At 35.1% G+C, this 25,800-nt stretch overlaps 1 protein-coding gene across 1 annotated transcript; it reads right to left on the minus strand.

Annotated features, from left to right (window-relative positions):
- Window positions 1-633: 633 nt before the first annotated feature.
- On the minus strand, window positions 634-14,128 carry LOC128022119 (transketolase). The gene is made up of 14 exons (XM_052609384.1): window positions 13,914-14,128; window positions 12,531-12,648; window positions 11,538-11,651; window positions 11,219-11,316; window positions 10,216-10,407; window positions 8,719-8,837; window positions 8,439-8,635; window positions 8,196-8,360; window positions 6,066-6,222; window positions 5,435-5,565; window positions 4,781-4,864; window positions 4,497-4,590; window positions 3,945-4,067; window positions 634-2,272 (listed from the first exon to the last, which is right to left on the minus strand). The coding sequence occupies exons 1-14, from the start codon at window positions 14,018-14,020 to the stop codon at window positions 2,085-2,087; spliced, it is 1,887 nt and encodes a 628-aa protein (XP_052465344.1). The 5' UTR covers window positions 14,021-14,128; the 3' UTR covers window positions 634-2,084.
- Between the last annotated feature and the right edge of the window lie 11,672 nt (window positions 14,129-25,800).

Here is a 25,800-nt window from a genome sequence, read left to right on the forward strand (position 1 = left end):
TTATTTATTTCTATACTGCAATTTTGATCATTTTCGATGTCTTTTGCAGGTGTCCATTTGTGTTTATGCACTCTTTTTTTGCACATTTCACATCTGTTGCAAAAACTGTGATTTAATATTGTTTTATTATTTGTTACCATCTATATTTTGCTGTTTTCTGCTTTTGATTAATAGTTATTCTACTTTTTTTTAAAATTGTAAATAAAACAAAGAAATCTAAAAGTATTTAGAGATTTCCCTAAAAATATGTCTCAGGTTTAAAATACTTACAAATTTCACAATTAATCCTATGCCTATCTTTGTCATTGATCTTAAAATTTACTAGTAAATTCTGAGTGAAATTGTTTATATTTTTTTCAGTGTATAATACATTCTATGACATTTTTTATATATTTTTTTGCTATTATATTTCATCTTACAAACAAATCAAGTCTTCTTGTTTGTTTAAATATACAAAAGTTTTTCTTCACAACATACAATGTGATAGCATGCCCCAATAGTGGCAAGCATATGTTTTCAATAATGGAAAGTGATTTTCAAAAATAAACCCACTCTGAGAAATATTCAGTAAAGTGTGTGACAACTAGTCCCGGTCTCCCCAATCAGAGTGAATAAGACAGACAACACATGATGTCCAAACTCAAATGCAGAGGGTTTTAATCAATGACTTGTTGAGATACATTGAAAAATAACAGAGGAAGTGTTTGTTGTAGGTTCATAGTTCAGAGATAACATCACGTTCCAGTGATGCTGAGGGTTTCTTCCATCTCTCATCTTCTCTGGCCAGAAAAGGACCGTGTTTCATGCTCATAACACCACAAAATGCTACTCCATCTTTGTAAATACTGAGATTATACCACAAACAGTTTCACAGAAGACAACCATTTACTACAGTACCTTACTCAAGCACCCTACAGACATTCTCATTTGATTATCTGTTTAAAGACTAAACTCTACGAATGTAACATCAAATCGTTTTTTTGCACATGTATCTGTTCCCGTGAAATCCAGCCCCGCCCAGTCATCATAGCAACACAGTAACATTATAAAAAGTATTAAAATATAATGTCGCAAACAGTTTTATTGTTGGGTCTTATCAAATGAGAGTTAAAAACACAAGTGCCACATTGTACAGCATATCGATGTTTTCTGAGGTGATAGTGTAAACACGTTTTAGCGTCGCTAAACTTTCAACTTTGATTTTCAAATCAACATAAATTCATATTTTCACAATCAAATTAATACCAGGTGGACAAAATCAAGTCCTTGCCTATAATTTTTCATTCAAAATATGTCACATTATGCAAGTAAAAATGGTTGTAAATTTGATTTAATGTTGATTTTAAACTATTAGTACAGGAAAAGAGCTAGAAAAAGACTCCTGTATGTGTATGTACACTAGCATTCAAAAGTCTGAGGTCAGTAAGATTTTGTACATAATTTTGAAACAAGTCTCTTATGCTCACTAAAGCTGCATTTATTTGATCAAAAATACAGTAAAAACAGTAATATTGTGAAATATTATTACAATTTAAAAGAACAGTTTTCTATATAATTTATTTAAAAATGTAATTCATTCCTGTGAAGCAAAGCTGAATTTTCAGCATCATTACTCCAGTCTTCAGTGTCACATGATCTTCAGAAATCATTCTAAGATGCTGATTTGATGCTCAAGAATCATTTCCAAACATCAGCGCTGAATATTTTTGCATATTCATTTTTCATGATGAATATGAAGTTCAAAAGAACATAATTTATTTGAAACAAATCTTATGTAACATTATAAATGGCTTAAAAAGTCACTTTTGATCAGTTTAATGCATCCCCGCAGTATTAAGTATTAATAACAAAATCTGACCTCAAACTATTGAATATTAGTGTATTTATAAGGGTGGAAAAGGAATGTGAACCATACTTCAAAATGTACATATATCTCACATTACTATTATACTCACACGGGTCTTTTACAGTGAACACGGTTGAGGGAGGGGACACAATCTGAAGAAGAGGAGTCATGTGACAGTGTTTGTGCAGCTGGTTATTCCATTGATTTGTGGGGAGTGGGCGGGGCAAAGCAAACAGGTTCACTTGGCATTGGCCGAGCTGCTGAGCATTTTCCTGACCACCTGTGCGATGGAGTCACGGTCGATGCCGTAGATTTTGAGCAGGTCTGTCATTTTGCCACTTCGTGGAACATTAACGACAGCCAGACGCTGGAAAGTGAGGCCTGGCTCATTCACGATAGCGGAGCACACCGCATCTCCCAGGCCACCTGTGCAATGACAAAGATGGAAATCATGAGCGATTTTAAGGAACACCACACAACATGATCCTACTTTCTGATGGATATCATTGAAACAGGTGTCCTGGGAAATCACGCCTGTCTTTGTGATGGCAGAAATATCCCAATTACAGTAAAACAATTACATGATGGAACTAAGAATTTTATACAGTGGGTCTGACACACAAATTTATACAGTATTTTATATATTCTTAAGATATATACACTACCAGCCAAAAGTTTAGAATATTTAATTATTTTTTATTTTATGTTAAAAAGTCTCTTCTTCACACTAAGGCAGCATTCAATTAATCAAACAAAAAAAAACTGTAAGACAAGTGAAATATTTGTACAATTTAAAATCACAGTTTACTATTTGAATATATTTTAAATTGTATTTTTTCATGTGATTTCAGCTAAATTTTTTGCAAGCATTACTCTGCATTTATTATTATTATCAGTGTTGAAAATAGTTGTGCTTTTTATATTTTTGTGGAAATTATCCAATTCGAAATTATTCTTTGATGTATAGAAACTTCAGAAGAAAAGCTTTTATTTGAAATAGAAATCTTTTGTATTTTTGTGTTCTTTACTGCCATTTCCGATCAGTTTAATGCTGAACTTAAGTATTAAACACTTTAGAAAAAATCCTACTCACCCCAAACCAGTGTTATTTAAGTGTTATCTATATACTATTATAATTTGTATAAATATTTTTAATTAGCATGTATTTTCATATTTTCATATTTTTTATTTTAGTAAATTTTTGGGGTAATTTTGTATGTGCCTTTGTCATTTATTTTAATATTGCTATTCCTGTTTAATTACATTTATTCCAGTTCTGTTTATTTATTTATTTTCCACTTAGTTATTTCAGTGCTTTAACTTAATCTTCAGTTAGTCGGCAATGTCAAATTTCAAAATGTTGTTTATTTTAGACTTTTTATAAAAATTATATATATATATATATATATATATATATATATATATATATATATATATATATATATATATATGTTAAATTTGATCTCCTTTTTTTTCAATTATCCTTCACCTGTGCATAAATCAATCACTGTTTGACCTTCTGCACCATGTTCTGCTTTTAAATTTCATGTCTGCTTGACATCATGCCTTGATAGACTACCCAAATCTCTTTTTATCCCCTATGCCCATGCTTTCAACCTTGCTACGATCACACGTTCTCTCTGTCCATCCCGATCCTCTTTCTCTCCCTCAGCGCAGAGGGGATGTTTGCTTTCAGAATGATTGTGGATGTTAAACTCTCTCTCTTTCTCATCCAGCCTCACTCCTCCTCTGGCACGAAGGCCAGGTCCAGGGCCGCCTTTGTTATCTAGGACACAACAAGCCCCGCGGCCGTACATTTGCTTAAGGAGACCTGACAGCCCTCCGCTTCTCTGTCTTTTTTTCACCCAAATGAACAGAATGAGACACGGCAAAAAAACTCAACAGATTGTGACAACACAATACCTCTCGCTTCCCAATCCAATGACAATTTGCCAACACGTCATGTTTTTTCCAGCCGGCCAATTGCACTCATGGACCGATACAACCCTGTGTGTGTGCTGTTCATGCTATTTGGATGTGCAGCAAGGCTGAGATGTGTGCTTGAGACGAGATAATGTGCTCTAATCTTGAAACCCACCTTCATAATAGTGATCCTCAACCGTGACGACACGACCCCTGGTGGCACGCACATGGTCGATGATGGTTTTGGTATCCAGGGGTTTGATTGTGAAAGGATCGATCACTCTGATATAAATCCTCTCTGGGGATTGACACACAAAACACACATACCCGAGTCGACATTAAGCTCACACATACATCACAATAATAAACAAATGAGAAATGTTATCATGCTATTGATAAGAAGTACCTGTTGCACGCAGTTTTTAAATACCTCTTTACTAGATCTTATTCAGTTAGAAAACCATGTATTACTCACATAAATGTAACATAATACTATGACTGATATAATGCTATACATTTAACTAAACAGTCAATAAAGAGACAATGTAATCCAGCTAATATAAAAATGACATTTATAATCTTATAACTCACTAATTATTTTGTGGACAAAACCTCTCTTGTGCTCAAAAAATGCATTATATTATATCAAGAATAATAGGCTTCCTTCAAAAACACGTAAAACATTTTTTGAACATGATACAGTATTCTCTGCTTTATTTAATTGTACCTTTTTTGAGTTGCTCAGCTGCAGCTAGAGCTTCATGGAGGCTGATTCCAGCTCCGATCACTGTTACCTGATCTTCCATACTCTGGCACACCACCTAATCAGGTCATTTATACATTTATGGTACATTATCGTACATTCTCATATAATATTACTAATGCAGCTTAACACAGTGAACCTATAATACATGTAAATATGATTGTTTTAAGATTGTTTTAAATCTATTTAAGATCTCATCTTAGTAGCATATATTTTTTTACTGAATTATGATTAAGGGACAGCTTTACCTTGGCTTGGCCAACATGGAAGTCCTCATTGCTGTTGTAAATGATTGCAGTCTCCGGGCGAATGGTCCTGATATAGCAAAGCCCCTGAAGTCGAGAAATGAAATATGAAAAGGGCCAAATCTCATGATGAAAAAAGTGGAAAATACTTTTCTGGTAGTTTTTAATAGTATTATAATTAGAATAGTCTTGTCATGGGTGTGAATTTGAATTGGCCATACCTAACATGAAGCTGAATTGCAATTAAAAGAAACTAAACACATGCAATGCATTCTGGGAAATTATGTATCTACAGGGGTTGAAATAATGTGAACACCCATTATTATGGGGTCAATATCATTTGTGTAGGCCACACTGAAAAAAAAACTAATGTTGCAACTTTCTATCTATGATTCTGAGATTGTCTTGATCAGCTTAGCATTTTTAGTTACAAACTTACATAAATGTCTTTGAATTGAACTCTACTATCTTACATTGCAATTCTGCATTCAAATTGGAATTTAAAAAGAATTCTCAATTCAGTTCTGAATATATCAACATCCATATAAATATAGTGTAAATTTGATGTTCAAATATTTTGATTAAATTTTGTATTGGCATAAGTTATTATCCAGTCTGTAATGTTTGCCCACTCATAATAGTACATAGCATGCCAACCTTTGTGTTGGCTGCAAGCTCCACTGCCTTTTCAGTAGACACAGCATCACTGGGGTAGAAAATGGTGGCAGTGGGGATGGCTCTAAAAATAGCCATGTCCTCCAGCCCCATGTGGGCCGGTCCGTCCTCTCCTGAAACACACACACACACACACAACACCAGGCACATATTCCCACTATTAATTTAGACCGAACAGCATTTGCATTCCAGGTGCACACACATTCGACAGTCAAGCAGACAGACAGGCAGGTGTACAGACAGTCTGACTGGCATGCAGTGTACCTGTGCTAACGGAGGGGATGCCAGGTCACCCGGAGACAGCCTCCGAGACACACAGGGGGAGGGAGAGAGAGGGAGACGGGGTTGTGCTAAGAGTCGCACCACCGCCAGACCACCAGGAGAACAAAACACACATTAGAAACACAGCTTCAGGAAAAAAGGAGGGGTGAATCGCTCACAAATCTATTCCAAAACATCATCATTAAGTTCAAAGCTGCAGTGTGTGAGAGAGGAGAGTGAAGGTGCTGGAAATGGGCGGGGCTTAAAAGGAAAAATTTCGTTTGGAGAGTGCATCTGTCAGTTAGAAATAGAAAATCAATTGTGGTCTTTAAAAAAGGGAAGCACTTCTTACCGACGGACAGGCCGCAGTGGGAACCGCAGAGGTTTATGTTGCTGTCTGAGATGGCGGCCGTGCGGAGCTGGTCGTAGGCGCGGGTGAAGAAGGTCGCCAGGCCGCTGGCAAACACAACGTTTCGCTCGCGTGCCGCACAACCTGTGGCAACGCTGACCTATGAGAGTTTGATAAATACATGCTTTTCTTACCGACATATGGTTTTCATGATTTGGATGATAGTGAGCAAAAACTTGAGAAAGCAAGTCTGGTCTCTTTTGACAAGTGCAAGAGCAGCTAACCAGAAAACACTAGGAAATCTTTGAAATAAATAAATGATGCCAAAAGGCATGGCACTGGTAATCTGTGGGTTGATAAGACATAAGACATAAGTAGTTTAATAGCTCATACGTCCTCATTCTTTAGTAGGTTGTAATATACTAGGGAAGAGACAGATGGAATCCGCTAAACAGGAGCGCCATTTTATCTTTCATATGCGAGGAATTACCAGTGTGCAGCTCACACAGTGCTATCATTTCCTGTTTCCTGTCTCAAATCCTCTCAGTGCAAGTCAACGGAAAATAGAATATAACCTATGCAACGGAAAGCCTTAACTCTACCACATCTGGGACTGAAAAAATTAACCAAAAATATATACAAATAAAAACAACTAATATAAAATTGTTACAAATAATAATAATGCTTTAACTATATTTGCAAATAATAATTTCAATGTCATTTATAAAAGTGTGGCTTAAGTGCAAAATACTTCTTGAAGCTGCTTCTTGAAATCACTCAGTATTTCTTTTTTGACAGACTATAGTGCTTATTAGTATGCAGATCTATTGCAAGGTTCCTAGATCATGATTAAAAAGAAAGGGAAACTGGGCTTTTGCCATAGTCTGCCCCAAATTATGGAATACCCTACCTTTATCCATTAGGATAATCTCTACAGAAAAAAAAAATGTAAAGATTACCTTTTAGGCTTGTAATATGTGAGTCATCCTGAGCTTGTTTTCCTCTATGTACTATGTCTTTTTGGTTTTACAATTTACAATGTATAGCATAATGGTTTAGCAATAGTTTTTTTTTTTTTTTGCATCTTTTTATAAATAAACGAAACTAAACTATAGATACACATCTTCTAATTTGCATCTGATTGCTTAACTGCTGAGTTTGGCACAGATCTGAACTCTGACCGTTTAATTAGTATTCAGATTTTCTGCATGTCCATCATGATCACTTCACAAAACACAAAAACGACTGATGAGTGACCTACATTTTTCCTACCACATGCACCAAGTGAACAATGACTATATAGAGACAAAGCAGAAATATTTGGCTCACAGCAATTATACAGATCATAAAGAATGTGCTTATGAGATGTTAAAGAAAGCAGCGCAGGTTTTCTGCATGGCTTCTCAGGGAAGGCACTGCAGCAGGGCGTGGTGCAGAATGGAGCGTAAGTGGGTCACATCTTAACTGCTGCATTATGGATAGAGTGCCATGTATTATTCAACAAACCAGCAGCTTTGGTGCTTTGAGGGGCGTTTTACATGGCCAATCCCAGAGCACTGCTTTATCAGAACAATCTAGGGAGCATTTAAGGATGTTTCACTCATTAAGCTAGTCTCTCAAAAGTGCAGACCTTTGATTTGGCTCTACTAAAACAGCAATTAAAGGGATACTCCACCCAAAAATGAAATTTCAGTAATTCTGTGGAACATAAATGAAGATATTAAACTTTGATAATTGCTTTAATCTCTTAAACAACTTGTTTGTTGTTTCTGAGAGAAGTCAAACAAAACGTGATAACGTGTGTGAGGGGTGAACTATGTTTGATTTTATAATTATAAAACATGCTGGAGATGTGTGAAATGCTTTTTTGCATAGTTAATTATAATAATTTTATGGAATTAAGTTTATTTTGTGGCTTCAATTAATTACATGTTACTCACAAAATATTTGGAGGAGATTTTGACTTGTGGACCATCCCTTTTAATATTGAAATAATAATATGGAAAATTTATATTTCAACCAAGAATGGCAAGTTTTTTTTTTTTTTTTTTTTTGTCTGATTTGCTAAAAGGAAGTACTTGCCATTTTTGGTTCTTTAAAATTTCATCATGATGGCACTTTATAATTTCCTACCATGTTCTGCTCTGCACTGTAGCACTCAATGAAGCGGTTGGGATGCTCATTTTTAAAGATTTCCGAGTGGGTGACATTTTTGGTGTCGACATCCATAGCCACGACCCGCTCGTTATAGCGTCCCAGTTTGGCCACGGCCATCCCATACGCCTTGCAGGTGGCAAACTGTTGGAAAAGAATAATGTGAAGAGAGCTAGACCATGATTTTAAACCAATATATCATCCATCGCCTTGAACTCTCACCTTCTCTCCAGTTTTGTAGTTGGGAGCGCTGGGCATGCGGACATTGTGCAGACTCACGGGTGGAGCGTCTTCAATGGGTGAAGCCGGGTACATGCGCTTGTTACTGTTGAGGATGCGGCTCTGGAGGTCTCTCATGACGCTCTCTGCCATGTCCTTTGACAGCACCCTGCCATGCCATCCCATCTTATCTTCTGCCACTGAGGAGAAGATCATTTGTTGAGCAAAGAATATGGAGCTATATCAGTATTTATAGATTTAGAGGTAATGAGAAGAAATATACCAGGAATGCCTTTGCCTTTGATGGTTTTGGCGATGATGGCAGTGGGTTGGTGGCGTTGTTGGCTCATGGCTTTACACAGCTCCTCCACACTGTGGCCGTCCACAATGATAGCATGCCACCTAAAAACAACAACAAATGACAGACTAACTGATGGGTTTTCACTGCACACACACAAACACACACACATAAATACACATATGGACATGCACACCCCAGAGCTGTTATTGTTAACTAAAAATAAAATAATGCAATAAAATAAGAATACTAGAATAAAAACAAAAACTTAAAAAACATACACTTTTATTATTCAATTTTCGAAATCAACAGTTAGTCAGTTAGCCAACATTTCCCATTTAGGTCGAAGTACTACAATTACTAAAACTGAACTAAAAAGAATAAATTAAATCTATATTAAAATGTTCTAAAACACCAAAACTAATAAAAATGACAAAATCACAAAACAAAATTAATCAACTTTAAAATAATGAATAAATAAAATGAGCTAAAAGTAGTCTAAAAAAGACAACTAAATAACCATTAAGAATTATTATCTAAAATATTAATCTAAAATATATTCAAATTAAATAGAGTTGTTCATATCAAATTCTGACATTATTTTCATCATAATTAGGAACCGTTAAATCCCAATTTCTTGTTATTTTAATGCATTCAGACTTTTTACTTTTGATATCATTTTGCTTATGTAATTCACCCTTCACCGGGAGTTTGATTGACCGGCGATCTGACCAGTCATAAAGCTGAATCTGCCATTCTGTCCGACAAACAATCCAGAAAAGAGAGTAGATAAACGTCGGTGGACTTGACCTTGACAAATGGTGTGCATTTACATCTTTCCATGGTTGAAACATGATACCTTCTTATGTTCATGTTTGTTTCATGCTATAAAGAGGAACAGATGATCGGTTCAGGTGCCGCTTGAACTGAGATGTTACCGCGATCTTTCCCGACACATTAAACAGCCACAAAATAGTTTTTATTTTTTGAATTTCTTAAAAAATTATATATTTTGAAAGCTAAGATTTTGTTTCATTCCAAAAGACAGAGCAGGTTGTACAGTTCAGTATTTTTCACTGCATGAGAACGTGATGTGTGGCGTGAGAGCGCTATGGCTTGTCGGACATAGCAACAGTAATGAACGGGGGCAGGTCTTTGCAAAGGGTCAATTCTGTTTAATTGTCATGAACATACTGCCACAGTGCACAAAACCATAATGGTCCAAAAAAAAAAAAAAAAAAAAAAAATCAGGCATCATTTTCTTTAAAGAAAAAAATATTTCTTATGATTTTAGATTGAAACATAACGTGTTTAAGAAATTCACCCATGCCATTTTCAGATATTTTTATCCGGGCCCTCCTGCGGGCAACTTGAGGTCAAGCGTCTCACCCGAGAATCCCGAGAATCCTGATGGTGATGCCTCATGGATCTAAGCTTCTGGGGTTTGAACCCAGCCCATGCCGTCTACCACCTCTAACCTACCCAAAGGCTTCACAGCGTCTCTGGTACTTCTCCACGTGGTGCTGCAGTGGTGCTGGATCGCTCTGGCCCAGCCGGTTGATGTCCAGTATGGCTAACAGGTTATCCAGCTGGTAGTAGGACGCGAAGGCCATGGCCTCCCACACGGCCCCCTCAGACATCTCTCCATCCCCCAGCAGGCAATACACATGGTAACTGCAGAAGAGGGAAAAGACCACATCTTTGCATCTTCTAAAGACAATGGTGCTGGAATGTGCAAATTTGTGTACTATCTATCTATCTATCTATCTATTTTTTTTTTGTCTCGCTTGCTGTAAAACTTCATCACCACTGTCCTCCCTAATACCTCCTGACACTTTCCCGTCACAACACATCCACTGACTTTCACGAATGAGAAGACATTGATTCAATTGATTAGAAGTCATCTGGGATTTGAGAAAAGTGCTCTTACACAACACAACAGGCATGGCTCCTCTTTCTCTGCACAGCAACACTCACACAGATCATGTATTTATGGCTTTTACGATTATAAATAGAGAGATTTGACAGGATCCGCCAAAAATGAGGTTTCGATTAGGGAATCATCTGTATTCTTTTGCCTAACTTTAATTCTATCCAAGATATGAAAATAACCGAGTGATGGCCGCTGGGGCTTTGATTATTAGAGCAGAAGAATCGCAAAAGCACAGTTTGATGGGAAAACTCCACACCCTTCAAATCTTCATCACATACAAACATGAGACGTGAGTGAGCATTCAGGAAAATACAAAACTGGTACAATTCATGAAAAACGGCCACAGAATGAGCACACATTTCACATGTGTAACTTTCATTAACCTTATAGATACATTTTCTGCATCTTTACATATAATACCAACATTTTAGACAATAGATCATATTAATTGTGACCTTCCAACAAAGCATAAGCAATACAGCTGTTTGAGTTACTGTAGACCTAATATATGTGGTTATTGTGAATGTACAGGTTTATTGGTAACATTCTTACCTGGATTTGTCGAAGTATTTAGCCGTATAAGCCATTCCACAGGCCATGCCCAGCCCCTGTCCCAGAGAGCCTGTGGCCACATCCACAAACTGCTGCTTCTGTCAAACACACACACACACACACATGGGGATGTTACATAAAATAACGTCTGTCACTGGTTATTGGATCAAGCGTTTGCAGCCAGTTTAACCCGAACAATTATGTCTGACCCAATAAACTGAATATTTCCCACGGTGCTGATCTGATCTGATCTGATTTCATGTGATTGTAATTGAATATGTTAAAGAAGAGCAGCTGAATTTGGATCAGTGTTACTCACAGGTGTAGGGTGTCCCTCCAGCGTGGAGTCGACCTGACACATGCTCATGAGCTCCGACTCTTTCAGGAAGCCGATCTCCACCCACACAGAGTAGAGGACAGGGGCCGCATGACCCTGGGAACACAAAACACGAAATCTATGAGTCAGCCACAATGCCACTATAACACATCTATCCAAAAATTACTTAACAACTTTTTAATAGGCTAACATTTGATGAGCATATTTTGGATAGCCCAGTATTTTGGGAAGTAATTTTTTAAATTATTATTCATTATTATTAACACAAATTTAACATTTTACTTTACCACTATTATGCAGTTACCCAACATTAATTTAAATAAGAATATTTGTTTTGCATAGCCCTGTATATATTATTATATTACATTTTGTTTCATTTTATATTATTTATTTTTTATTTTATATTACCACCATTATACAATGGTCCATAGCCCTATATTATATTATATTATATTATATTATATTATATTATATTATATTATATTATATTATATTATGGACTTTATTTTTATTATAAATATTGTTTAATTTTTTTGTATTATATTTTGGACTCTGAACTATGTGTTTTTCATGGAACTCATAGTACATTTCATTGTATATTTATAAGTTTAATTTTAGGTATTAATGGTTAATAAGATCAATGACAATCATAATTGACAATCGTATTAATAATAAAAAAGGTATACCTTAAGGATGATTAGTTTATTAAGCTTTTTTGGATATGGTACCGTGTTATGGTACCATGGTATCGCATCATTGGCATTTACAATACCATGGTATTAGTCAAAGTATCATTTAAACACCATAGTAAACATTGGTATATAGATTCAGTATCAGAGTATATTTTAAAGTACTATAGTATTACCATCACTGTACCATGGTTCTGGCACAGCATCAAATATTGTCATGCTTCCGACTTAGTGTCATGTTGATTTAAACTTGAAATTCTAAAGAACTCAAAAGGTCAAACTTCACCTTGGACAGGATGAAGCGGTCATTGTTGGGGTTCTTAGGGTCATCTGGCCTGTACTTCATGGTATGGAAGAAGAGCACAGACATGATCTCTGCCACACTGCAACATGATGTTGGATACCTGGCGATTTAACAAAAATAGTTAAAAGAGTCTGATGTATAGGTGAAGTGAAGGTAGTTTAATAGAAAACCATAACCAGCTTGTAATGACAGAATAAGGACAGAATAATACAATTAGTGGCTGTCTGTCCTAAAGGATGCCAAAGGTGATGTTTAATCCAGGATGCCCCAACACGCTTGTGGTATAATCTAAAGCTTGGAGCAGACACACCACCCACTAACATCCACCTGTTTCCAGATTAGGTCACAGACAGCACTAAAGACCGCATGCTGTGAGACTGACTCATGTACCAGATCTTCATCTAAACAAATCAGTGTGTTTAAATGCTATTGAATGTTATGCTCAGTCATCTTCAGATATCAGATACCAATAACTGCGCCATTTGGATTCATGTGGCAGTTTACATAACAGCTCAGCAGTACTAGAAAACACACTTTGCCTACAGGAAAAACCTTGCAGTTTCATATGTATAAAACAAAAACCATCTTCATGCACCCATCTCATAAAGCATAATTATATTAATATTATTATTCTTTAAAATCTCTTTTACATAAAACCTTAGATCTACCACAATGCCAACAATATGGAATTACCCATTAATTACTTAACATCAAATAAAGGTTTCTTTCCTGTTTCAAAACACATATTTATGTTTTTTATTATTATTAAAATTGATAGTTCATCATATTTTTTTTCTATTTTTCTCTTCTGAAGACTGAAAAAGCAGATGTTAATGTTTGTAAAGATTTTTTTTTCCATCTAATAAAGCAATTATGAGATTATGCATGTAGTATTGTTCTCAGATATTGTGAAAGTCAATTATAGGCCACATGTATTCCATAAAAATATCCTTTTTCTTGGCATTGAAACAGAGAATATCAAAGATTTTTTTTTTTTTTTTAAACATTTTTTAAACATATTATATATCAAGTTCAGTGTATATAGACAGTAATATAATATATATATATATATATATGTCCTTTTCTAGCTGCATCCCTTCACCATCTGTTTACTAAGGATTTGAGGACAAAGATTATGCCTTGCATAAGGGTGTGCATGCAAAAATGTGTCTGCTCGCACAACAGTGGCATGAGTATTCTATCTATCTATCTATCTATCTATCTATCTATCTATCTATCTATCTATCTATCTATCTATCTATCTATCTATCTATCTATCTATCTATCTATCTATCTATCTATCTATCTATCTATCTATCTATCTATCTATCAGTAGGTATTTGTAGCAGCTGTACCCACTCTTACCCGTTGCCAGCTGCAGTGGTGGCTTTGATAGAGTTGATTCGGAGGCGGTTGGCAATGTTCCTCAGCGCCTGTATGGTCTGCTGGTCTGGTTTGTGGTAGTCCTCCATGGGTTCAAACTAAAAGCACCACAGAATGAAAGGAGAGAATGAGGTTGAGGAGAGCGCTGGTTGCGTGTGTACGAGAGACAGAAAAAGGAGGAGGAGAGGAGAGGGAGGCTGCTTTATTTGGGCACACATACACACAGTTTAGAGCGTGCAACACAGGTTGAGAGGCAGTGTGTATTGGCTGTGACAGAGAAAGTGGGTGTGTGCCATGAAGAGAGAGAGATTGAGACAGACAGACAGAGAGAGAGAGAGAGAGAGTAAAGAGGAGGAATCACTCATTTTGACCTTTGGCTGCTGGATCTAAACTCATTACCAGATTAAAGATACGCCTCAGTCATTTGAGACTGTGTGGGACGTGCGTGTAGCTTTACTTTAGGGATGAAAGTGTGTCCAGAAGTTAGTCAAATATGCCAAAACCTCTCTTTGGGGACATATTCCTCAAGTGGAAAAAAATAAAAAATATTATTGCAATAAATAATAATTTTATTTTATATCTAAACAATGTGTTCTTGTGGTTTATTGCAAAAAAAATATTTTTTTTCATTCTACATTATGAAACAGCAATCTATTTTATGTCTAATGATTCAGTTTTATTTTATTATATTTTTGCAACAATAGCAGTGAATATATATATATATATATATATATATATATATATATATATATATATATATATATGTGTGTGTGTGTGTGTGTGTGTGTGTGTGTGTGTGTTTATATATTAAATACAGAACTTGAAATCCAAGAAATAAAATGTGCACACTCAGTTAAACTCTGAACACTTTTTTAATGGTTCAATTATTTATATCTGTTTAATTTGCTGGCAATTAAAAAGATTCATAATATATCATCACTGGAAATGTGCCATTACAGATACACAGAGCAGCTTTAATAGAGTTAACTCAACATTCACAATCTGTGTGCCGCTCTTTGGATTAGAGAACACAGGTCCCAAAGCTCGTTCATTAACAGGTAGATGCATTACATTCCACATTACAGTCTGTTCCATTACATGTCTGTTCTATTCCCATTTCAACTGACTTGTGAAAACTGCTAAAAAAAAATTATTTGACATAGCCTAAAGCAACTTTTTTTTTTTTTTACAGTAACGCAATAGTTACTTTTCCTGGTAACGAGTTACTTTTATTATAAAGTAATTCAGTTACTAACTCAGTTATTTTTTGGAACAAGTAGTGAGTAACTATAACTAATTACTATTTTAAAGTAACGTTCCCAACAGTGGTTGCCAGCCTCTAGTTTCAGCTAGCTGCCAAACATTTCTCATATTAATTTAGTTTGACTTGATTTAAAACAACTAAAACTGCTAAATGACAAAAACACAACAATACTACTAAAACTGTAACTAAAATTAAAGTGAAAACGGAAAAAATACAAATAAAAATCTCATGTTCACTAAAGATATTAACTCAATGTTGAAGAATTTTGTTGCCATCTTGTGGATTTTAGAGAAATTACAGGCCAAAAAAGACCATAATGTGAGAGGACCTCTACTGCTCTCTCTCTCTCTCTCTCTCTCTCTATCTCTCTCTCTCTCTCTCTCTCTCTCTCTCTCTCTCTCTGTGTGTGTGTGTGTGTGTGTGTGTTTGATACATCATGTTGCGATGTGCTCCTGGATTACATACATTTTCACCTGCAGCTGTAACATACAATCCAGAATAATCTACTGACTCATATTAGACAGGGAGGGAAAATTATTTTATTTAATGTTATAAGAGAAAGAGATTTACTAGCTCAAAGAGATCTTAAATTTGAACTTTAATATATCTGTTATTTTATTTTTTCACACGATCAGTGCTAAAATGCACAGAATAAGCATATGTAGTGTGTATTAACATGTCAGAAAATACAATGAAGGAATTAATAAATGTGTAAGATTTACCCATTTAAACTTCTTTAATTTGTATGAAAGAATTTATAATGTATTATAAAAAATAAATAAATAAATAATAAAGCAGCAGTGACATTGATACATACCGAATCAACAAACAAGTGATGTATTTGTTCTACATCAACTGTAGGTGGCTTCAAAGTCACAAAACTACACACAGTTGCTTAAAGCAATTATGTTACTATCAGTTTAATTTAATTCAGCTACAGATTTGTTAAGCTTTACAAATACTTTTATATGCTCATAATGGTCTACAATGATTCGCTTATAATTACATCGTTAGAAAATGGCATCTACGCTAATATTAGTCTGTTTCTCTCTTATTCTGAGGTCACCGTAGCCACCAGATCCAGTCTGTATCCAAATCAGAGGGTCACTGCAGTCACCTTGATCCAGGATGTATCCAGACCAGATGGTGGATCAGGCACCGAGAAAGGACCTCTACCAGGGGCGGATCTACCGGGGTGGCATAGGGTGGCAAATGCCACCCTAAAAGAAAGCCTTGCCACCGAATTCTTGCAATGAATTAAAGGTTATGGCCAATTTGAAAATTTACGAGCGCGAATCTTTCGTGATTTGTGATCCCGCTCCAAACTCCCTAACAGAAATGATTTGTGATCCCCAAACTGACTCAAATGATTTGCGAACACGCTTTGAACTCCCGAACTGATTCAAATGATTCGTGATCCCACTCCGAACTCCCGAACTGATTCAAATGATTTGCGATCCCCAAACTGACTCAATTAATTCGCGAACCCGCTACGAACTCCCGAACTGACTCAAATGATTCGCGAACCCGCTCCAAACTCTCGAATTGATTCAAATGATCCGCGAAGCCGCTCTGTAATCTCAAACTGACTCAAATGATTCGCGAACCCGCTTTGAACTCCCAAACTGACTCAAATGATTCACGAACCCGCTCCGAACTCCCAAACTGACTCAAATGATTCGCGATCCCGCTCCGAACTCCAAAACTGACTCAAATGATTCGCGATCCAAATAATTGACTCAAATGATTCGCGATCCCGCTACGAACTCCCGAACTGATTCAAATGATTCGCGATCCCCAAAATGACTCAAATGATTCGCGAGTCCGCTTGTAACGCCCAAACTGACTCAAATGATTCGCGAACCCGCTCCGAAGTCCCGAACTGATTCAAATGATTTGCGATCCCCAAACTCTAATAATTTACAAAGTATACTGTAAAATTTTTGTTGTTGTTGTTGTTGTTGCCATAAAAACAGACCTAAGCCATCAATAGCCTTTAAAATAGCTTAAAATGCATTATATAAAAAATAATGAAGCAATAGGCTAATGATTGGTTAATAATAATACTGTTAAAATACATAATGTAGGCAAATACAAAATAAACAATTTATGTACATGTTATTACAAATGTCATGTGATTGCTGCTGTTACACTTACAGGGCAATCAAATCCTTGTTTAGGCTACTGACCAAAAATTTCATTCAAATATTCACTTAATCTTTCATTTTTGGACACCTTTTGGCTATAGATCACACAGGCTTTATAATTTCTTCAACAATAAATGTGCATATCACAACCCTTACAAAAATAAACCATGGTTTTCTCATATCAAAACTGCTTAGTTTCCTTTTGCATGATTTCTGAATGATTGAGACTATAATTAGACTCATAATAAAGTTATAGCCACAAAGAGTCATAATAAAGTTATAGCCACAGGTAAATGTCGAGAGCTACAATTGTGATTTGTAAATAATACAATTTATTCATTTAGTTTTTTATTTGATTAAAGTTATTTTTTCACCCCTATAGTAGTTTTTTTTCCATCATTATATTTGAAGAAGGGTGGCACAACAATAAATCCTGCTTATGGGAACCCTTAAAGTGTTGCTATACACGTCTCTGGGAATGTGTGCTCTACTACACACACACACACACACACACACTGAAGCACGCGTGGTGTTTTCAGCTCTTCACTATATTGACACATGATGTATGCTACACATGTGCACGTCAGTGCGCTATGAGAGGATTTCACCATTTCATTTGATAAAACTATCGTCATTCATTCGTATCGTATACACAGACTGACAGAAACGGCAATGTCTTCATGACAACCTGTCAAAATAAAACTTGAAGAAATTCAAACAGAAATATAGTACTATTGCACAGTAGAGTATGCTTGATATGCTATACTTCCTATTAGCTAATAATAGTTAATTAAAAAACACAGAAACTCTGGTTACAACCCACCAAAATAAAAGTTTGGTCTAACTCAAAGAAATTATGTAAGAAATTGCTTAGTAAAATATACTTTAAAAAAAAGATACACTAAAACATTATTTTAAAGGAATATCAAGTTTTCATTGAAGTTTTAATTTAAGCTTGCCAAAACAATAACACCATATTTTTCAAAAACAATTTCTAAAAGTACATTTGTATTTGTGCCTATAATGATTATGTATTTATTATTATTGTCAGCTAATAAACCTATGCTTCAGGGACCATATTCATATAACATCTAAATCTAAATGTGGCTCTTGACTGGTTGAGTTAGATGATGATTAACACTAAACAGTAGAAAATCAGTTGAGTTTCCCCAGCTGGAAATGTCTGGAATTGAACTACTGGTTTCATCTGATCAGAGGACAGTTGTCCCCCCGACTGAGCCTGGTTTCTCCCAAGATTTTTTTCTCCATTCTGCCACCGATGGTGTCTTGGTTCCTTGCGGCTGTCGCCTCTGGCTTACTTAGTTGGGGTCACTTCATCTACAGCAATATCGTTGACTTGATTGCAAATAAATGCACAGACACTATTTAAGTGAACAGAGATGACATCACTGAATTCAATGATGAACTGCCTTTTACCTGTCATTTTGCATTATTGACACACTGTTTTCCTAATGAATGTTGTTCAGTTGCTTTGATGCAATGTATTTTGTTTAAAGCGCTTTATAAATAAAGGTGACTTGACTTGACTTGACTATTAGGTTGTTAGATTGTATCCCAAAATAACACAGTACCTCAAGAGTGCAAAAACCCTGGTAATACCATGGTAATGTTCGATGCTATATGTCTGCTGTTGATTCTCTGTCCAGTCTAGTGCCCATCTGTCAGAAAACATTATTCCTACAGTTTAAAGGACAGAGACCTACTATTTGTAAATATCACCACTAGAGGACGCCACTGCACCATAAGATCCCCCACAGATCCCCTGCTGCATACCTCATCACCTCGACGACCACCAGAACAAGACCACAGGAACCAGACAAGTCCTCTGCTCAATCTGACCTGTGTTGCAGCCTGGAATTAAACCACGCCATGCTGGTTTCGTCTGGTCCCGACTGAACCTGGTTTTCCCCAAGATGTTGTCTCCATTTTGTCACTGATGGAGTTTTGGCTTCTTGCCGCTGTCGCCTCTGGCTTGCTGAGTACACTTGAATGACTGATTACACAGACACTATTACACTATTGGAGGAGAGCTCAGCTGAACTAGATGATGACATCACTGAATCATCCATGAACTGGATAAATGACCGTTTTATCATCTTCTCGCATTATTGCAAACTATATTGCTGTTAGACACTGTAAAGCTGCTTTGGCTCAATCAGTATTGTATAAAGCGCTTTAGTACAAATAAGGGTGATTTGAGATGAGTGAAGCTGTATTCATGTACATCATAACCTAAATTCCTCATGTTTGTCTTAAAAAGTAATTTGTCACACAGTTATGATGACTTCAGTAAAGATTGTGATTCATACAAAAGTCCAGATAATTTTTGGTGAACTTTGCCTCCAAATTGCCAGTGCACGCAATGTTTAGAATCATACAGTTATAGCCATAGTGGTACAATAATAAAACACATTAGCGAGGTGGTTCTTAAATTAGCTGGGATGATATCATGTGGTGTCTGTCTGCAGTGTGAATCAACACAGCTGGCAGTGTTTGCACGATGAACACATGACTCGCTGCCCCGCTGCAATGTCATGCTTAGGTTGTCCAGTTATGCACGTGTGCAAGGGGTTCTGCCATCCCGTGCCATGTGGGGGATTTTGACTGCTGTGATGTCATTTTACTGCATCTCTGTCACTCACAATCAGACAAGGACTAGAATGTCTTGAGGGAAGGTGTGGAAGAAAGAAATCCACAATCCATTTAATCTATCTATCTATCTATCTATCTATCTATCTATCTATCTATCTATCTATCTATCTATCTATCTATCTATCTATCTATCTATCTATCTATCTATCTATCTATCCATCTATTTTATTATTTAAATAGTCTAAATTACAAATGTCTATGATAAACTTTTATTTTTGTATTATTTATATTTTATGTATTTGTTTATTTTCTGCTAATTTACGTTTGTACATCTTTGCCAAATAATCTCGAGCAAATAAAATGATAAAACAAATGCTAAATAGTTCCTATTTCCAGTCCATAAAAGGAACGGGTATGTGAAATGCACATCTGAAATCTTGAAATGTGCAATACGAATTCTCAGAAAGCTGTTTTGATGTCATAAGGCCAGTCTCTGCCCACTCTGCTGTCCTTTTTTTCTCTCTTTCATTCTCTCTCGCTTTATCTCTGAGTAAGCAGTTATCTCCCCTGGGCTTTCCGTCCAAGTCAGAAACACTTGTCATCAAACTGCTGCAAAATGTGTGACCCAATCCTAACCTGAGAACACGTGCCCATGTGACACACGTCAGCCAATCAGGGAGGTCCGTGGTCCCTCACCTCCTGAAGGGAATGTACATTCAGGGTGCATGACTGTTTCTAATTTTACTCTCTTTGGCAGCAAACGGTGCCGACTACAACAATAGTTAAAATCATAAGTTAACACAGCGCCACACAATGCGATCTGGGAGACCTAGGTGTTGGCTGCCCTGAATCAATATGAGCACAGTCCTGGGGATATATTAAATAACACCACTCTGGTGACAGAGCTGCTAATATTCACATACATATTCAAATGTGGCTCTGCACTTCACAGAGTACAAACAGACCAAAAGCAAATATACAGAATCACAAAATCAAATGATAAAAAAAGAGAGAGAAAAGAAAAAAATAATTTTGCATGAAGAGGCAATAATTTTTTCATGACTCCAGTTTAACATTTAATTCTAATCACTGTTATATTTGAATTTAAAATATTTCTTATTTCTTATTTGATTTAGATCAGCATAACTTACCATCATGTTAAATAATATATATAACATAATATATAAAATAAAATAAATAAATTGTAATAAATAAATTTACAAATATTCAAAATAAATTACAAAGATTTTTACATACCTTAATGACAATAAAAATTTAAATGTACCTAATTTACATGAACATTATTATATATTCACCCCCAAAATCAGAAAAAAGGTTGCTTTGTGCCATTAATTTCAAGTAATTCAATTCAATTCAGTTCCTGTTTATTACATTTAATTCACATTGTTAATAGTAATATTTAATATTATAAAATTACGAATTATGTATTATTATTATTATTTTATATTATTTATTATATTATTTTATCTAAATCATGACAATTACATCATGTCAATTGCTAAAAAAGTCCTTTTCTCTGATATATTTTAATCTAAAATATTTTAATTATTAGAATTATTTATTTAATATTTGTAAATGTAAATCATAAATTATAATGTAAACTAAATGTAAACACACACACACACACACACACACACACAAACACACACACACATATATATATATATATATATATATATATATATATATATATATATATATATATATATAGATAATGGGCTACAATGCACTATTAATATTAAAGATTTTTACACACAGACACAGACACACACACACACAGACACACACACACACAGCAGCAGCCTATGCTCCTGAGACAAACTTGATTTTAATGCCAGATGTTCCTTGAGGGACGAGTCGGCTCCTTGATGCTCACTCGATTACCCATAAGTCACTCTGTGGGTGCCACAGTGACATCACACTTAGCCTCAGCTCCCAAAGGGGAGGGGTGGTCAGCTGTCAGTCATCTACCGCTGTCAATCATTTAGACTGCAGTCAACTAGTGGAAGGATCACGTGACACAGCCTGACGGGGCAGAAACATTTAGTAGTGTATTCTTCTTCTTTACAAATTTACATTACAAGGAAAGTACCCAGAAATGAGAGGAAGTGATTAAACTAATGAGAAATGAATAAATCTCATATAGGAGCAAAATAAATGCATAAAAAAAAGATAGGCAGGTATAGACAGGTACAGAGGGAGAGTGAAAGAAAGAAATATGACAACACACTACAACTGACCCTGAGGACTCTTCACACACACACTTAAACCATCTGAATAATACAACATAGTCTCTCATATCAACCTTATCCAATTTTGTATTAGCTAACCAGTGTAAAAAAAATAAATAAATAATCTACTTACAATAATATCACAATTTGATTGTTTGAATTGGATTTCTAAAAATACAAAAAAAAAAAAGTGTTGATTTACCAATAAAAAAGGAAAAATAAAAATAAAATTCTGCCATTCTGGGGTATATAAATGAGAAGAATTTTAGATTAAAAATTTTTTTAGAAAGATTTTTCCCAATACATTAATACTTGCATTCAGCAATGATGCATTAAATTGAATAAAAGTGATAGTAAATACAGTTTTAATATTATAAAATATTTCTATTTAAATTAAATGCTGTTTTCTTATGAACTTTATATTCATCAAATCCTGAAAAATAAATTATGGCCTACACAAAAATATGATATAACTCTGTCATTAATTACTGATTACTAATTACTAATTACCTTAGCACAACTGTTTTTAACATTGATAATGATTAAAAAAACATATTTTTAACAGCAGATCAGCACATTTCTGAAGGATCATGTGACAATGAAGAGTGCAGTAATGATGCTGAAAATTCAGCTTTGCATCACAAAAATAAAATACATTATAAAACATATTCAAATAGACAGTATTATAGTTCTTATTTATTTTTGATCAAATAAATTCAGCCTTGGTGAACATTAGCAACTTCTTCCAAAAACATTCCCAAAAAATCCTTTAAAACTTTTCAGCAGTATTGTAAGTTTTATAAGCACAACTCTCCTAAAATAAATAAATAAAATTATATATATGAGGAACCATTTTAACATTGCTGACTCTCACAAAATAAGTGTAAATTGTCTGAAGAGAAAACACTGCATGCTATTGGCAGTAATAGTGGTAAAGATCACCATGACACAAGCAAGGCTCTCATTGCTGCCAACAGATACCTCTGATGCTACATGAGCTTCACTTCACCAGTGATGAAGAAGAGAGACGCAGAAGCTTAGTGAGAGAAAGAGACACAGGGACAGAAATGAGAAAGGCAAAAGACACGCCTCTTTAAATTGTTAAATTAATGTTTATATATACATATTTATTCTTTTTGCATAATTTGACAAACTTATAACTTAATATAAACACTAACCTTCAATGAAAGCTTGATTAAAAGGGGGAAAACTATACTATTAATATGAATTATATAATTTATCAACTATAAATATATTAGTAATAATTGTATTTGTAATATTTTCACAAAATAAATATTGAAATGTTTGAGTTGATTATTGTGTTAATTATTATTGAAATGATTAAGATAAATTATTTCACGTTTTCTCTTTAGGTCATATTGATGACGGTCTTGATCATTCAGATTTTTATCATTGTTTTGAAAAAAAAGATGGTGTTTAATATCCTTTTACAATTTTTACTAGTAATTTTCACAAAAATGACAAAGAAACAGCAAAATTAAAGAGAAAGTAACATATTTAGAAACACTGAAATAGTATTTTCATATAAAACATTCCAATAACTTAGAAAAACCACTGGTGTAAGATCAGGGTCTGAGAAAACAACTTAAAACTCATTTGAAAAGTAACAACAATAAACAATAAAGGCATACAAAAAAGCGTCCAAGAACATTTTTGTTGGCTTTCGGAGAACAAATACAATTGAAATCTGTTAGATTTAAAAATCAGTCCTTGGATGTTTATTTTTTATTTGTATATGTATATGTATTCCTGTGTTCTTCACTGTATAGTAAAGGCCCATATCATGTGACAATGACAGAAGAAATTGTGAATGCTGATTGGCTGAAATACCTAATGAGGCATTTAATTATTAAAGTTGCTTCAGGCAGAAACCATTATATCTGTTAGACAGGTAAGTGGACACCGGCTGTAAATCTATCCCGGTCTCACAGCGAGCCCAAGGCCTGCCTGAACCTTTCACCGGTCACTTCAGAAAAACACATGGACTGTAGAGCTTCATCATGACTTCCGTGACAGCATTTGATCAGATTCATAAAAGCAGCCATCCCAAAGGTGAGCTAACATTGATTCCTGCTCTAGGCTAATAGATCAATAATTTCTATAGTATTATTTTAATATTTTTTTTTCTCAACGTTTATGAATTGTTCACTTTAAAACAGGCGAAACAGAAGACATTTATTTAAGGATTCACCACAAAGAAATACACATATAAACAGTAATTTGTACAATTATAAAAACATATTTTTTACAGAATACACATATGTTGTATATATATTGCAATCACATATATCTATAAATATAGTAACATACAATTTTCTATCTAACAATGAATCCTGAAAAATTTGAGCTCGAGAATGTCGTTGAACGTTCAGTTGTTTGCATGAGTGCAGAGAATAGTCCAGACATGACTGGTAATGTGAGAGATGGTATGAGTTTCTCAGAAGAACAGGTGGTGAGCAGGTGTTGTCTTTCCTAAAGATGGTCGATAGATCGTTTGAACTGGTACATTACAGGATTCTCCTTTGATTAAGGCTGATCGGCAATGAACTAAACTGAAGTATTCATGAACATGCCCAAATAAATGATTATTGACTGCAGTGGAGCAGAATATGTATTACGTCACTGTCATATTCTTGCCATTTGTGTTTGCTAGTCTCCAGAAGTAGACTCACCTCTCATAAGAATATGTGAAACACACACACACACACACACAAATATAGATATATATGTATGTATAATGTGGGTTTCTTCTGATAATTCTGATTACAAAATTCCTCTTTGAAAATCTCTTTATTTTCCTGTTTTATAATGTTATATATATTATGACAACAAACTCTTAGAAGAAAGGGATCATTGGGGTTCTAAATAGAACCATAGGGTTCTTTACTCAACTCCAAAGAACCTTTTATGGTAAAAAAGTTCTATAAAGACAAGAAAGAACCCTTTTGGCACAAAGGGTTCATATCTTGAATTTTGTGATCACTCACATGCATTCATAAATGCATTTGAATACACCGAATAATGCAGTGAAAAACGCACTCAAAATGAACACAGGCACTAGTATGACTTCATCATGTAACTTTACATTAGCCTAGATGAATGCACTTTTTAGGCACGATTTGTTTAGTTTTTTACTTGATACTGTTAAAAGGCACATCATTAAAACAAAAAATACGAGTTCACATTTCACACCTAAACAAGCATGGAAACCGTAATTAGAACTAGCTACTAAATTAGTTAAAAATGCCTATCCATATACAGCTATGATTTGCGATCCCCAAACTGACTCAAATGATTCGCGAAACCGCTACGAACTCTCGAACTGATTCAAATGATTCACGATCCCCAAACTGACTCAAATGATTCGCGATCCACTACGAACTCCCAAACTGACATAAATGATTCGCGATCCCGCTTCGAACTCCCGAACTGACTCAAATGATTAGCGATTCCGCTCCAACTCGCAAACTGGAGTCAGATGACTCAAATGATTCGCGATCCCGCTATGAACTCGCGAACTTATTCAAATGATTCGCGATCCCGAAATTGACTCAAATGATTCGCGAACCCGC

The sequence above is a fragment of the Carassius gibelio genome, chromosome A11 (assembly GCF_023724105.1).
Source record: "Carassius gibelio isolate Cgi1373 ecotype wild population from Czech Republic chromosome A11, carGib1.2-hapl.c, whole genome shotgun sequence".
Classification (NCBI taxonomy): Eukaryota; Metazoa; Chordata; class Actinopteri; order Cypriniformes; family Cyprinidae; genus Carassius; species Carassius gibelio.